General features: G+C 36.2%; 2 protein-coding genes and 1 pseudogene across 3 annotated transcripts; 2 read left to right on the forward strand and 1 right to left on the reverse strand.

Moving 5' to 3' along the window:
- Positions 1–1,129: 1,129 nt before the first annotated feature.
- On the forward strand, positions 1,130–5,645 carry LOC147519747 (HXXXD-type acyl-transferase family protein). The gene is made up of 2 exons (XM_086591300.1): positions 1,130–1,926; positions 4,368–5,645. The coding sequence occupies exons 1-2, from the start codon at positions 1,498–1,500 to the stop codon at positions 5,292–5,294; spliced, it is 1,356 nt and encodes a 451-aa protein (XP_086447426.1). The 5' UTR covers positions 1,130–1,497; the 3' UTR covers positions 5,295–5,645.
- A 1,755-nt stretch (positions 5,646–7,400) lies between these two features.
- Positions 7,401–11,110, forward strand: PSF2. 2 transcript variants are annotated; one of them, XR_015212335.1, is made up of 9 exons: positions 7,401–7,696; positions 7,778–7,852; positions 7,963–8,077; positions 8,274–8,373; positions 8,455–8,485; positions 8,562–8,654; positions 9,214–9,366; positions 9,586–9,707; positions 10,862–11,110. XR_015212335.1 is itself a non-coding variant. In XM_086591301.1 (8 exons), exons 1-8 carry the CDS (start codon positions 7,649–7,651, stop codon positions 9,604–9,606), a joined length of 636 nt encoding a protein of 211 aa, XP_086447427.1. In that variant the 5' UTR covers positions 7,401–7,648; the 3' UTR covers positions 9,607–9,918. The 2 variants fall into 2 exon arrangements, 1 of the variants encoding a protein (XP_086447427.1); XM_086591301.1 differs by lacking the exon at positions 10,862–11,110 and having other exon boundaries at positions 9,586–9,918.
- LOC147519749 (RNA cytidine acetyltransferase 2 pseudogene) lies at positions 10,398–12,372 on the reverse strand (annotated as a pseudogene).
- Between the last annotated feature and the right edge of the window lie 280 nt (positions 12,373–12,652).

A 12,652-nucleotide genomic window follows, 5' to 3' on the forward strand; every position in this document is an offset into this window, starting at 1 on the left:
ACCCTTTCGAAAACCTTACATCGTTTTTCAGTGAAAAAAAAAAAAAAATTGAGAGACATTTACTCATTTGATGTGCCGGAGCCAGGAATTTGCTCAGGCCTGGCGAGCCAGTGTGCACTACAACTCTACAAGGTTTCATAGAACTAAAATATTGTGTGCACGGCTCCACGTGCTTTCTTGTTTTGTCCTAGTTGAATATTTGTCAATCTATTTTTCGTTTTCTTTATGCTAGATTTAATGACGTTCAGGGTTACAATTGAGTTTTGTACTTATATTTTCCCATAGCTTAAATTGTGTCAGAATACGTCCACATCTTTCAAATCCATAAAAATTAATTGAATTTTGGAAGGGTAGCAAAACTGGTCTGGCTTTGGGTTTGCTCTCCAATGATCACTAGTTCGATTCTCTCAAAACTATTGGTGAAACAGTACCCAGTACCCGATCAAATTTCCAACAGGACTTCGAAATTAGTAATTGGCCCAACACCTAGTTAGCAAAAAAAAAAAATATATATATATATATATATATATTCACTACTACCACATATATAGTACCAAAAATCATATTCTTTACCACATCCCAACACCCGGTTAGCAAAAAAAAAAAAAAAAAAAAAAACATTTATTCTAGCAATGAATGATGTGAATCATAACATCCAAGAATCGTGGCATCCATATTAATTAGTTTATAGGACTTGTTCTCGGAAAAAATATAAAAAAATTAAAAATTATACGACTAATAAGATCAATATTATTTTCTTTTGAAAACTAATAATTATGTCACAAAAAATAATAATAAAAGAAACTATATGTTCGTCAATTGATGATTATAGTTTTTCAAATAATTGCCGGCACAATGCGCGGCTTGGTGGCTGCTAATGGTCGGTAAGTATTACATCGACGGGCGGGCGTAAGACCGAACGTTCTATACTATGTCACTTGTGACGTTGTCAACTATCACAAGCTTTTTAATGCCAGATGCTTTCGGAGGAGCATGAAAGCTTATAAAATAACAAGATTACTATAACACAATCTTTTTTGCATGTACTTTCAGCTGATGTGGGCCTAATAAGTCAATTAACAATAAAGTAACCAAATGACCTTCAGAGTTTAGATCCTTAATAGTTCTCATCCACACTTAAACCATTTACTCTAGCTGTAGGTAGGAGATAGAATTCGTAGCAAATTTCAGTTTTACCAACACTATACTAGAAGGTTTTGTGCCAAAATCCAGGGTGAGCCAGGGCCTACCCTCAACCCCCTGGCTCCGCCACTGCTGATTTATATTGTTGAGTCCATACTTTTGATTTCTTATGTAATTTTTTTAAGTATCTATTCGTATATTGTTAAATCCACGTGTAGACCTCTGTGTATCATCAGGTTACTCCATTCCATTTCTAATTTTCTATATCAACAGTATGCCTTTCTCTACTTGTTCTACGTTACTTCTACTCTTTCTTTCAATTAACTTCCTCTTCCGGCCTCTCTCAAGAAAACCATGTTCAAGTCTTCAGAACTTCCAGATTGTTTTTATCCAAACAAGCCCATGTTAATCTGTCCAAACAAGCCAACCCCAAATCATTTGCTTTATCTTTCTAATCTGGATGACCAAAAATTTCTTAGATTCTCCATAAAGTATATGTATGTTTATAAGAACTCAGTTTGTATAGAAAAATTAAAATCTTCATTATCTATGGTTCTTGTTGATTACTATCCATTAGCTGGAAGGTTAAGAGTTAGTGAAGAAAATGAAGAGAAGCTTGAGGTTGATTGCAATGGAGAAGGTGCTTTGTTTGTTGAAGCTTTCATGGATTTTACTGTTGATGAATTTCTAAAAGCTTCTAGGTGGCCTAACATGTCTTGGAAGAAGTTCTTGTATAGAGTAGAAGCTCAAAGTTTCTTGGATATTCCTCCTCTTGTAATTCAGGTCAGACTAATTTATTGTTTTTTTACCTGCTATATATGGCTATCCTGCTACTTGATAGTTTTAGTGTGATACAGTTCTCTCTTTTAAACTTTATTGGTTAGTTGGTTCTTTTTACTTAATAATCATTTTTTTCATTTTTAATTTCCTTACTACTTAGTTTTCAAAATCAAATAAACGAATAAAACTTTTCCGAAAATAATGTCCTAATAAGTTGTATACTAGATTGTATCTTGTTTTAAATAAATACTTTCGTCATTTTGTCCTCTATATATATTTCTTAACAGCTTTCTATTTGTGGAGATATTTTAACCTGAAAATCTTTTTAGTTTTTAATATTTGTTGGAGTTTTTCCGGCTAATTAAAGAACTCTGGTCTTACGGAAGCTCCTGTTAGTTTCTTTTCCAGCTATGCCCAGTTCGTTGCTCTCACTATAATGCAGGAGTAGTGTTCTTTTGAATTTTTTGATACTAATGAATAATGTGATCAATCTTTTAAAGCCTAAGGGGAACTTTCATGCTCAATGAATGATAGTTAGTTCTTCAGATAATGAAATATATATATATACATGACTCCAATGTAGAATTCATCATTATTTGAGTTGATCATGTACTTGGTAAATCTGACACGCTTTTAAGGGTATTGGAATACCGGAAAATCTGGTGGTTGGATTGATCATTTAACGTTACACTTTGAGTGCAATTTGGTTCATCAATCACGGATCACCTTAAAATCAAACTAGGCTGACCACGACATGTGTATGTCATTTGATGATCCATTTGGATTTTATATTAACGGTAATTTGCACACGATTTCGAGGAAGTGGACAAAATTACACTCACAAGTCACAACTATAATAGTTTAATCTAGAATAATAATTTAAAATGTTAAATCATACGAATATTTGGAAGCTAATAAGCCTAATATCATTTAAAAACAAACTATCGGAAATTAACTTTGGTAGGTCAAAGACTTCCAAAGCATACCTTTGCGACTATATAATTATGGCTAAATCTATAGTGTGCGAGATGTATGGTGCGCCATTACATCTCGGCCACTCATACTAAAAGGTGTGTGTGTATTTAATGGCAAAAATACTGATCCAAAGGCCCATATTATCTGCACACCATACGACCTACGCACTGAAAACATGCTTTATAATTATAAGGTTAATGTTTTTTTATATAAAGGTTTAGTGATTGGATAGATGACTTTGAGGGGAAAAAGAAAAAGATGCTGGAAATTGATTCTCAATGCTAATCTCCGTAAAAGTGATCCATCTTATAGTAGGGAAACCGGAGCTGCCCTATAGCTCATTCTTTCTTACATTTTCTTCTAAAAGAAAATTTCTTCAAATAGCTCTCCCAAAAAGTCAGAGAAAGTCAACGGAGAACCCACTTTTTACGTGAAGAGATCTACAATTTGAGCTGCACAACATAAATCAGGGCATCACATCAACATTTTAGAGGTTAGATTAAAAAAGATACATTATGTGAAGACCTCTAAATGATGGGTTCTAGACCTCTAAAATCAAACTTAATATAATGGCGACCTCTATATAGGAACCGCAGTGAAAGCTCATTTTTATATTTGGTCATTCAAATTTAAAGATAAAGGGTTATATATAATATAAAGGCCCCATTGGTGATTCCCTTACTGGTAAATGATTCACGGCATCTGCAGAATTACTCGTTTCCAAAAATACTGGCACTAACTAACTTCTTCGAAATAGTAATATTTCTGAGAAAATTTTGAGTTTTTAGGAGTGTTTTCGAAACATTCTGAAATTTCTGAAGAAAATACTATATATAATGTAATTCTGATTTCTGAAGACCCTTTTCTACTGCTCACTTGCGAATTGCGATTTTGGGAATCAGGAATTCAGGATATCAAAAGGACTGACTCTGACTTTTCAGCAAATAGAAAATCCCTTTTCAAGTACATTTCTATTTTTAACATTTCTCGTCTGATACAGTGATAAGCCTTTCATTTGATTGTCAGTTGAATTGATTACGAATACGAACCAACTTGGTAAAAGCCATCCCATTCTGAAGACATCTATATGATTCTTCATGTACGGACTAGTTCCATGTTTGTAAATTTTGCCATGTCTTTAAGGCCCCACTTCTTTAATTTGGGCAAGGCACCATGGTGGCCTGGTCAGTGGCCATGTATCACGTATCAATCATCAATGTATGTAGTCACGGAATATTTTGCTATGAGATCGATTCGCACAATCGCACGTTCATCTGAGAATGTCATTTAGAGTTTAGACTTTAGAGATTAAAGAATTAGCGAACAGAGTGTGTTTCTTTTTTAGGAAGAAGCTACATACGGGTAACCGATGCATGAATGAAAATGAACTTATTGCTTCAAATCACAAGCATATTATTATCTTTCTCCGACCTTCGGAAAGCTTATAGGTTCCATCGTTTTTCTTGTAGGTAACGAGGTTTCGATGTGGAGGAATGGTCCTATGTACCGGTATAAACCATTGTCTCTGCGATGGAATAGGCTCATCCCAATTCTTACATGCATGGGCTCACCTAACCACTAAACCTAATGCAAATATGACTATTTATCCTTGCCACACTCGCCACGTGTTGAGATCTCGATCCCCTCCGTATGTAACCTTCAGTCAACCTGTATTTACAAAAACTGCCCCTCAGAATGACCCATATTTCAACCTCACCCAATATCTCCAGTCTCAACCCTTAGTTCCCTTCTCGCTAACGTTCACTCCTACTGATATCCTTCACCTAAAAAAACGTTGCGTTCCATCCTTGAAATGCACATCATTTGAAGCTCTTGCGTCACACACATGGCGTTGTTGGATAAAATCGTTAAATCTACCTTCATTTCTCAAAATAAAGCTACTTTTTTCAGTGAATTTAAGGACAAAAGTAAATTCGGAATTACCTCAAGGGTATTATGGGAATGGTTTTGTGCTGGGATGTGCCGAGACCACAGTTAAGGAATTGGTCAATGCAAATGCCCACCATGGGGTGAAGTTGGTGCAAGAAGCTAAGAAATCACTAAGCAATGAGTATGTAAAATCCATGATAGATTTTTTGGAACAGGAACGAGTTAAACCGGATCTATCAGCAAGTTTAGTTATATCTCAGTGGTCTAAATTAGGATTTGAAGAGTTGGATTTTGGAGAAGGTAAACCTGTTCACATGGGCCCACTTATTAGTGAAATTTACTGCCTGTTTTTACCAGTTGTTGGTGATTCAGATGCCATAAAAGTGCTAGTCTCAATGCCAGAGAGTGTTGTAGACAAGTTTGAGTACTACATGAATGACTTGTCTCATGGAGAAGTCAATAATGGATTTGAAGATCATGGCGAATTACAGCAAATGCTAATTTGAAGGCCGTGGTTGAATTGTTTGGTTCATGGTTGATTGGTTGGATAGTTTGGTGTGGGTTTTGTTTTGTTTTTTATTTGATAAAGGGTTTTGGTCATGTATTGGTAACTAAAGTGATATTTGAGTTTCAGCAGTTCAGCACTATAGAAACGATAAAAGCTTTTGGGACTTGGTAGTACCATGTTCTATGGTTGTTACTTGTTACCTCTTTCGTCTCTTTGGGGACAACCCGTTAAAATTGGAACGATACTTAGTTATGTAACTCTCTTCGTATATAAGCACTTTGGCACCAGTTGCAAAGTAAAGCTTGTTTGTAGAATTGAAATAATAAATGTCATCTCATTTCGCTTTCAATATATATATGGAGTCATTGGAGTGAAGATTATTTACAGTGCAGCGTATAACGAATTTTATGTATCAAAGATTCAAAGTTAAGGGCAGGCAAACGTACTATTACTATTCATATTCGACATAATATTTACAAGATGGGACAAATCTACGGGAGTTACAGACTTACAGTGGTGCAATTCGATTTTAATTTTGTTGATAAAGGGGTTTTGTTGAGAACTTCAGATAAGTTGGAATTATACTTTGGTGAGATAAGGTGGTAGAGGCATCAATAGGTGGTAGAGGCATCAAGTGTCACATTTGAGGTTAAATTTGAGACAAGCATCAAACAATGACCAAGGGACTAACTCTAGGTGGCAGAAACAAATCTAGTTAATAGTGGAATCCATTTTAATTTTGAATTTTTTTGTTAAAAGTGGATCCCAAGTTAATTATTAAAATTTGCCTAAAAAAAAGTGGCGAGAGTTGCCAAAAAAAAAAAAAAAAACTCGCGTGATAATGGTGGAATTTGAGCCAAGCACCTCAGGCTCAGCCCGTTTAAGCTTGATTCGAGTTCGCTAGTTTAATTATATGAGCCGAGTCCGAGCTCGAGCTCAAATTAAAGCTCGTGTAACAAATGAGTTTATGAAGCTATGCTTGTTTAGCTCAAATGGCATCTTAGTAGTATAAAATAACCGAGCTATTTAGGCTCGGCTCGAGCGATCGAGCTCGTTTAACTATATGAGCCGAGCTCGAGCTCAATTTAAGATTCTTGTAATAAACGAGCCATGCTTAAGCATAGTAAAGTCCGGCTTGTTTAGCTCGAATTCCATCCTTATTCTTACCACGCGACGCTCCCAATGTCATTCAGAATGTTAAAAAAAAAAAAAAAAAAACACGCGACATTGGGAGTGACGCACCGCATTTGCATCCAAAACAACAAATTTACCTCCACATATGCGGCTAGACACTTGATGCCTCCATATTTGCCTCCACTTAGAAATGGTTTTTGCCAGCATTTTAAATGGTGGAGGCAAATTTGTAGTTAATGCCTCCACTTAGAGATGCTCTAAGTTGGAATTATAATTATTGCTAATGTGTGAGTGGGACTAGAACCCAAGATTCATTCAATCATGCTGGCCCCAAGATTCACTCAATCATCAATCATGTTTAAAGGCTTTGTATTGGCTTCGTATTTTATTTTGTCAATATCAGTATAACTTGAAGGCGTGCAAACCCGCATTTGTGCACCCAGCAAGAATTTGGTCGTGTTTCCTTCTTCATTATTAAATTTTTATATGACTTGATTACCAGACAACGAATGAAAACTGAAAGTGAGGTAAGTGCGGTCATATTCATCACCTGCCATTAAGCTATTGATGATTGTGCGAACGTCGTCAACCGCCTAACATCTTATATCCATCATTTTCCTTACATAATGGAACATTAGAGTAGGCTTAAGAAACCTAAGTTTGTAGATTAATCTATGTAATATTAAGAAGAAAAGGTATAATCTATCTTGCCAACAAAAGTTGCCTTGTTTTCTCAACAGTGGGATATTAAGCAAGTATGCAACTGCATTAGCGTGTAACATTTTTAATTAGGAGTCTAGCCATTTTCTTTTTTATTGATTTGACCAAATATAAATCATTAGCACCTTTCTTTTTCTTTTCTTTTTTTTGTTAATCATTAGCACCTTTCTTTAGATACAAGATAAGAATGAAAAACTTCCCACTACGGGTGATGAACATTGGCAACACTCATTTTGTGAAGAAAAAAGGAGGAAATTTAAAAAGTTGGGCCACTCTTGGCACAAAACAAAGCATAGTGAGATTTCTTACACATGGTTATCAAATATTCAAATCTGCAAAGTTATGTGTTAATGGGCTTAAAGCCCAATTGTCTTTGAATACTTTATTACTTTATTCGAAACTCCAATATTTGGCGCCATTTCCCACAACTAAAACGAAATTAGGGTTTTATCTTTTCCCCCCTTTTTGTAAAACCCTAGATTCGTCAAATTCGAAGAAATGGCTGGACAATCTGACCCACATCTCTCAATTTTCTCGTCTGAAGAGGTTTAATTTCTCTTCCCCCAGTTTGTATTTCCCACGTGTGTTTTGAATTTGTTGCTAATTAAAAAGAAATTCAATTTTCAGGTAGAGTTTCTAGCTGAAGATGAACTGGTGGAGATTGTTCCAAATATAAACATGGGATCTCTGAATTTCATCCGTGTAATTATCTGTACTCATTATGTCAAATATTTAGTTTCATATTTTTCAGGTGGAATTTGTTTTTTTTTTTTTTTGGGTTTTTAATGTTTTCTGAGTTGATTTATTAATAGGGTGATTTTGGTCCTTTTCGACCTCAAATTGCGACGGAAGTACCGTTGTGGCTTGCAATGGCTTTAAAGAAAAGGGGAAAGTGTACTATTCGACCTCCGGAATGGATGTCCATAGGTAAGCGTATATGTGACTCATGTACTTGCACTTTTATTACTGGTTTAATTTGAGAAAGAAGTACATGATATAGCATATGTGTGTTTTGTAATTTAAGTACATTACTGCTTATATAAGAGCTTTAGATTAAGGAGCTCTATCTATGGTGCATTTAAAATTTCCACTAGTCATTTATTTCTTTTGCTTCTTGGAGCAGAGAAGTTGACACGAGTTTTGGAAGCCGAACGTGATTCCCCAAGAGAATTTCAGCCACTGCCGTTTCATTATGTTGAAATATCAAAGCTTCTATTTGATCAGTATGTAGGGGCAGTCTGATTTTTTTGTTTCTTTGGCAGTATTGCTCCTCTGACGCCCTATTTTTTTTCTTTTGACTACAGTGCCCGTGATGACATACCGGAAATATATATGGTGAGTTACATGGATGTTTTTGGTCAGTTCCTTTTTTTTGCATTTGAATTTTTTTTCATAAAGTTTTTTCTTAAAGGTGAGATCTCTGATTGAGGACATAAGGGATGTAAGATTTCATAAGGTCGAGACTGGTTTACAGACAATTTCTGCTCGTACACACGCAGTCAAGGTATATTCATCTTTTACCTTCAAGAATTTGATGTCTTGATGACTAAAAAGTAGTTAGCTTTGGCACTTTGGCATTATGTGGACTCACCAAAAGTTTATGAGAATGACTATTATTTTTACGGCAAAAACTCTGTATATTGTCATTTTAATAAACTCAGAATAAATACATCGGGGTCTTAAGGATAATGGCGTAATAATGGGGGTAAGTTGAATTTTTTTACAGAATAAGTAGCTAGAGTAGCTGGTCTTCAGAAAGATAAATTTGAGAAGTAGTTATTGCCCCTCTCCAACAATTACTTTCCAGTAAGAGCGCGGAGGTAGTTGCATTCCACCTTATTCCTTCTCAATGGTCCCTGTTTACTTTTTAATGCATCAAATGTCTACGATGTTAGTATGGTACACACAGCTTTTCTTAATTATTTCACTATACATGGGTATGCACATACAATTATATATAAAAATAATAATTATAATTATATATCAGGGAAAACATTTTGTTTATATTGGTTTTTACATCTTTATTGTCTTTAAACTGGGACTTTATATATTGTATGTTGCAGTTGAAAAACCTATCAGCAATGGAAGTGAATATAGTACGACCGTTCTTTGTGAGAACCCTGCAGGCTTTCTATAAGCATGATAGTCCGCAGATGATACATCAACCCGACGCAACCACAAATAGACAGCCACAAGTCGTGAATCGGGGACCAAGAGTAAGCCTTTCGATTGACTCTATTTTTTGTTCACTAAGTCAGAAGCACATAAAGTAAAGTGATAATGATTGGTATGGGTCTGTCAGTTAAACCTAACATCTCCTTTGAACATATGCTACGTACTTATTAGTCTGGGCATGGAAAGATAGTATGTTATGTGGAGAATGAGCACCCATTTTCCTGACAACTTCCTCTGTTTTTCATCTCTGCTTTTTTCAGCGAGATCTGAGGCGCCGGTAAATGCCCCACTTATTGGTTGGGGTCAGCTACATTGTTGCCGTCGCTAATGACTTCTCTGACGATATTCTTGCTCTCGATTACGACGTCAGCTAGCTGGTGAGGTACTATACTATGTTTCACCAGACTCATTATTTACACAACTCTTACAGTGAGAATATGTGAGGCATTCTTTGTTTTTATTATATTTAATATTTGTTGGGTTATAACTCTGCACTGAGTATTTTATAGAGAGACTTCAAATCAAGCTCGTCTTGAGACTGTAAATTTACTCAGTTATCAGTTATTGATGTGACTCACATCTCTTTTGAATGATTTTCATCTTTTTATTCCGTTCTGGAATAGATAGAGTACACATAACACACAGCATGATTGAATTGCTCATTACAATTGTAACCAAGTCATGGACGTTTCTGTGTCCAAGAAGTCGGCAAGGGAACAACAGTTATGCAACCATAACTTATTAAACCTGATATCCTCACACTCTTGCAAGCTTCATCGGTAATGTATATGCCTGGCGATTTTAGAATTCCAAAATCTAATTTTCGAGTTAAAATGAGCTTTAGCTATGTTCACTTGTGAAAGTTGGATTCCCTAGTGGTGTTCATTGTAGTATTCGTAGTGTTGGCTTTTGGCATATATCTCTCTCCAAAGTTGTGGCATGGAGACTAGATTCGATTAAACTTTTGTATTATGCTAGTCACTGATGCTAGTAATAGCAATGTTTTGGTTGAATTTGTATCAGCATGATAATACTGACCACCTACCAAGTATCAATTAACTGTCAAAACCTCCGCTAAATTTGCTTTTATAGCAATCACAACAAGAATACAAATTCTACTGGAGTGTTCATAAACGTAGGTGGTGGGCAAATTTCAACATAGAATTTGCATAATGTTTGAGCCTGCCTTACAGCTCAAAGGAGCCTTTACTCAAAAAGAAAATATAAATAAAATAAACCTTAAGGAGCTTCCACCACTATCACAGCACTCGCTACTGCATCCTCGACCGTGATCCTTTGCCATCGTGTCTCCTGTTCTTGACACTTCTGTTATTTGCTGTCTGTTTACGTTTTTTCTCCATTTGATTTTTACTTGACTTGATACTGACAAGACCACTTGATGGTATCTTCCCTCCCCCATTTTGTAAGGCACTCTCAATATCAGTTTTACTGTCAGTAAAAGCATACCTTTGCAGTAACTTGGGATTCACCAAACCCTCGGTCCCGTTTTCATTTTCTCCTCAACTTCTTTTGCAGCATCATCGATCAAGATCATTGTCCACAGACACAGTATGAGGCAACATCACAATTTCTCTGAGTTGAGGCAGAGTTGACTGAAATTCATTGGATGCAATACCATACAAATACTTGTGGAACCGTCTCATACTATCTTTGAACATATTCAATATCTGCCCCCTCTGTAGCTTCATTTCTCTCTGAATACAAGTGAAATCTTGGTTTTTCAATCCCAAGCACAGTAGAATAGAAGTTTGAACTGGTGTTAAAGACTTAAAGGTACTGGAAGCCTCTCTTGGAAGTACAAACGGACATGCTTTGGCACAAGGTCTAGGATCAAATGAAACTCCACAATATTGTGAACAAAGGATTCGAGCCGCTTCATATCATGAGGCGAAATTATCCCATTCAGCGAGGTCAGATATCCACTAGAGGAATATGAACTATGAAGTAGGTTCTGATTCTCTGAAATTGACCTTTCTATCCAATATGGCAATATACTCATGCAAAGCTTATACTCCATCGCTTTAAAGCTTGACCCTAAGAGTCCCATAAATCTGCGTTTAAAATCTTGATAAAATGGAGGAATAAAAGCACATTGATCGTTTATTCAATGGCCTGATGATCATGCACGTATGTTCGCCAGTTACAGCATACGGAACCTGGCAAACATAGAATGGAACAAAATCATGTTTCTTCCAGAATGAATCAGATCCAGAAATCAGTCCAAATGAGACACCAATATAATCAAGTTTTTCTGGTTTTCTTTCACGCAGCTGAACAAATAGGGGTGGAAGGTTTGTCTTTGGTTTTATAATCTCCTTCAACAGTGAAACCTCGGCTTCTCTGGCGCTTCTGAATGTTTTCCGGGGGAGCTCTCTACAACCTCTTCAACATCCATCACGGTAATAGGAGTCAACTCTCCTTCGTAGTACCTTGTTAGAAGTTCCACTGCAGTCGAACCATAACCGCACCTCATAGCTTTTAGATGGACAGCAATGCGTACAATTGGAGCACCTGAAATACTTGGAAAAACGGTGTCCTGAAATTGTTCACAAAATTTCCAAGGAATTTGATCTCGGAAAGGTTGATGCCCTTCGTTTACACTTCGATCGCCGATTTACAAGATATCCCCCCTTCTAGGCAGACCTGAATGACACATAAAATATCAGTAATTTTATTTTTTGTTTCATCTGAAGGACCAAGTAATACAGACAAGTGGTGAGCTGGTGCGTGCGCTATTAATTGCAAGTCATTTGGAGAATTTTTGTAGTGAGAAGCAACATAAAGGCCATCATTCTCTGCAATATGTCATCAGTTCCTTTGTGATAGGAGAAAAGTGTATTCCGACTAACATAATAGAGATTCGTCTTCTGATGAAATGGGTAAAACATTTAGCTGGTCGTCCATTACAACACTGAACACAAGTCTTGCAGGACGCAAGAGATAATATGAAGCGCGTATTAAAAGTGTCCAATACCTCAGAATCAATTCTGATCGAAACTCGTCATGAACGTCCATATGCATTTAAAAAACTACTCGAGACGAGGTTACAGTAGGCAGCATCAGTAAAATCAGTCCGCCACCTGTCCACTGTTTCTATTGTTCTTGGAAGGAGATTGGATTTTGGAGTCGTCGCCTGAAAATCTTGTAGAACACACATACCAAACGTACTCCCAAGCATAGTACAAAATATCCCGATATATTCGTGATATTTGGGAATATCTATTCAGATTTCAGAGAAAGATATATAAATATCACGATATGTTTAGAGATATATACGACTATAAATATCGGTGATATTTTTTTGAT

Source organism: Coptis chinensis, chromosome 2 (assembly GCF_015680905.1).
Source record: "Coptis chinensis isolate HL-2020 chromosome 2, ASM1568090v1, whole genome shotgun sequence".
Taxonomy (NCBI): domain Eukaryota; kingdom Viridiplantae; phylum Streptophyta; class Magnoliopsida; order Ranunculales; family Ranunculaceae; genus Coptis; species Coptis chinensis.

Bases quoted from the DNA above. Each gene is read 5' to 3' on its own strand.
- LOC147519747 (XM_086591300.1), top strand. From the start codon at position 1,498: ATGTTCAAGTCTTCAGAACTTCCAGATTGTTTTTATCCAAACAAGCCC. The intron at 1,927-4,367 runs GTCAGACTAATT...TTTTTCTTGTAG, and splicing joins TTCCTCCTCTTGTAATTCAG to GTAACGAGGTTTCGATGTGG.
- PSF2 (XM_086591301.1), top strand. From the start codon at position 7,649: ATGGCTGGACAATCTGACCCACATCTCTCAATTTTCTCGTCTGAAGAG. The intron at 8,078-8,273 runs GTAAGCGTATAT...TTCTTGGAGCAG, and splicing joins TCCGGAATGGATGTCCATAG to AGAAGTTGACACGAGTTTTG. The intron at 8,486-8,561 runs GTGAGTTACATG...TTTTTCTTAAAG, and splicing joins ACATACCGGAAATATATATG to GTGAGATCTCTGATTGAGGA.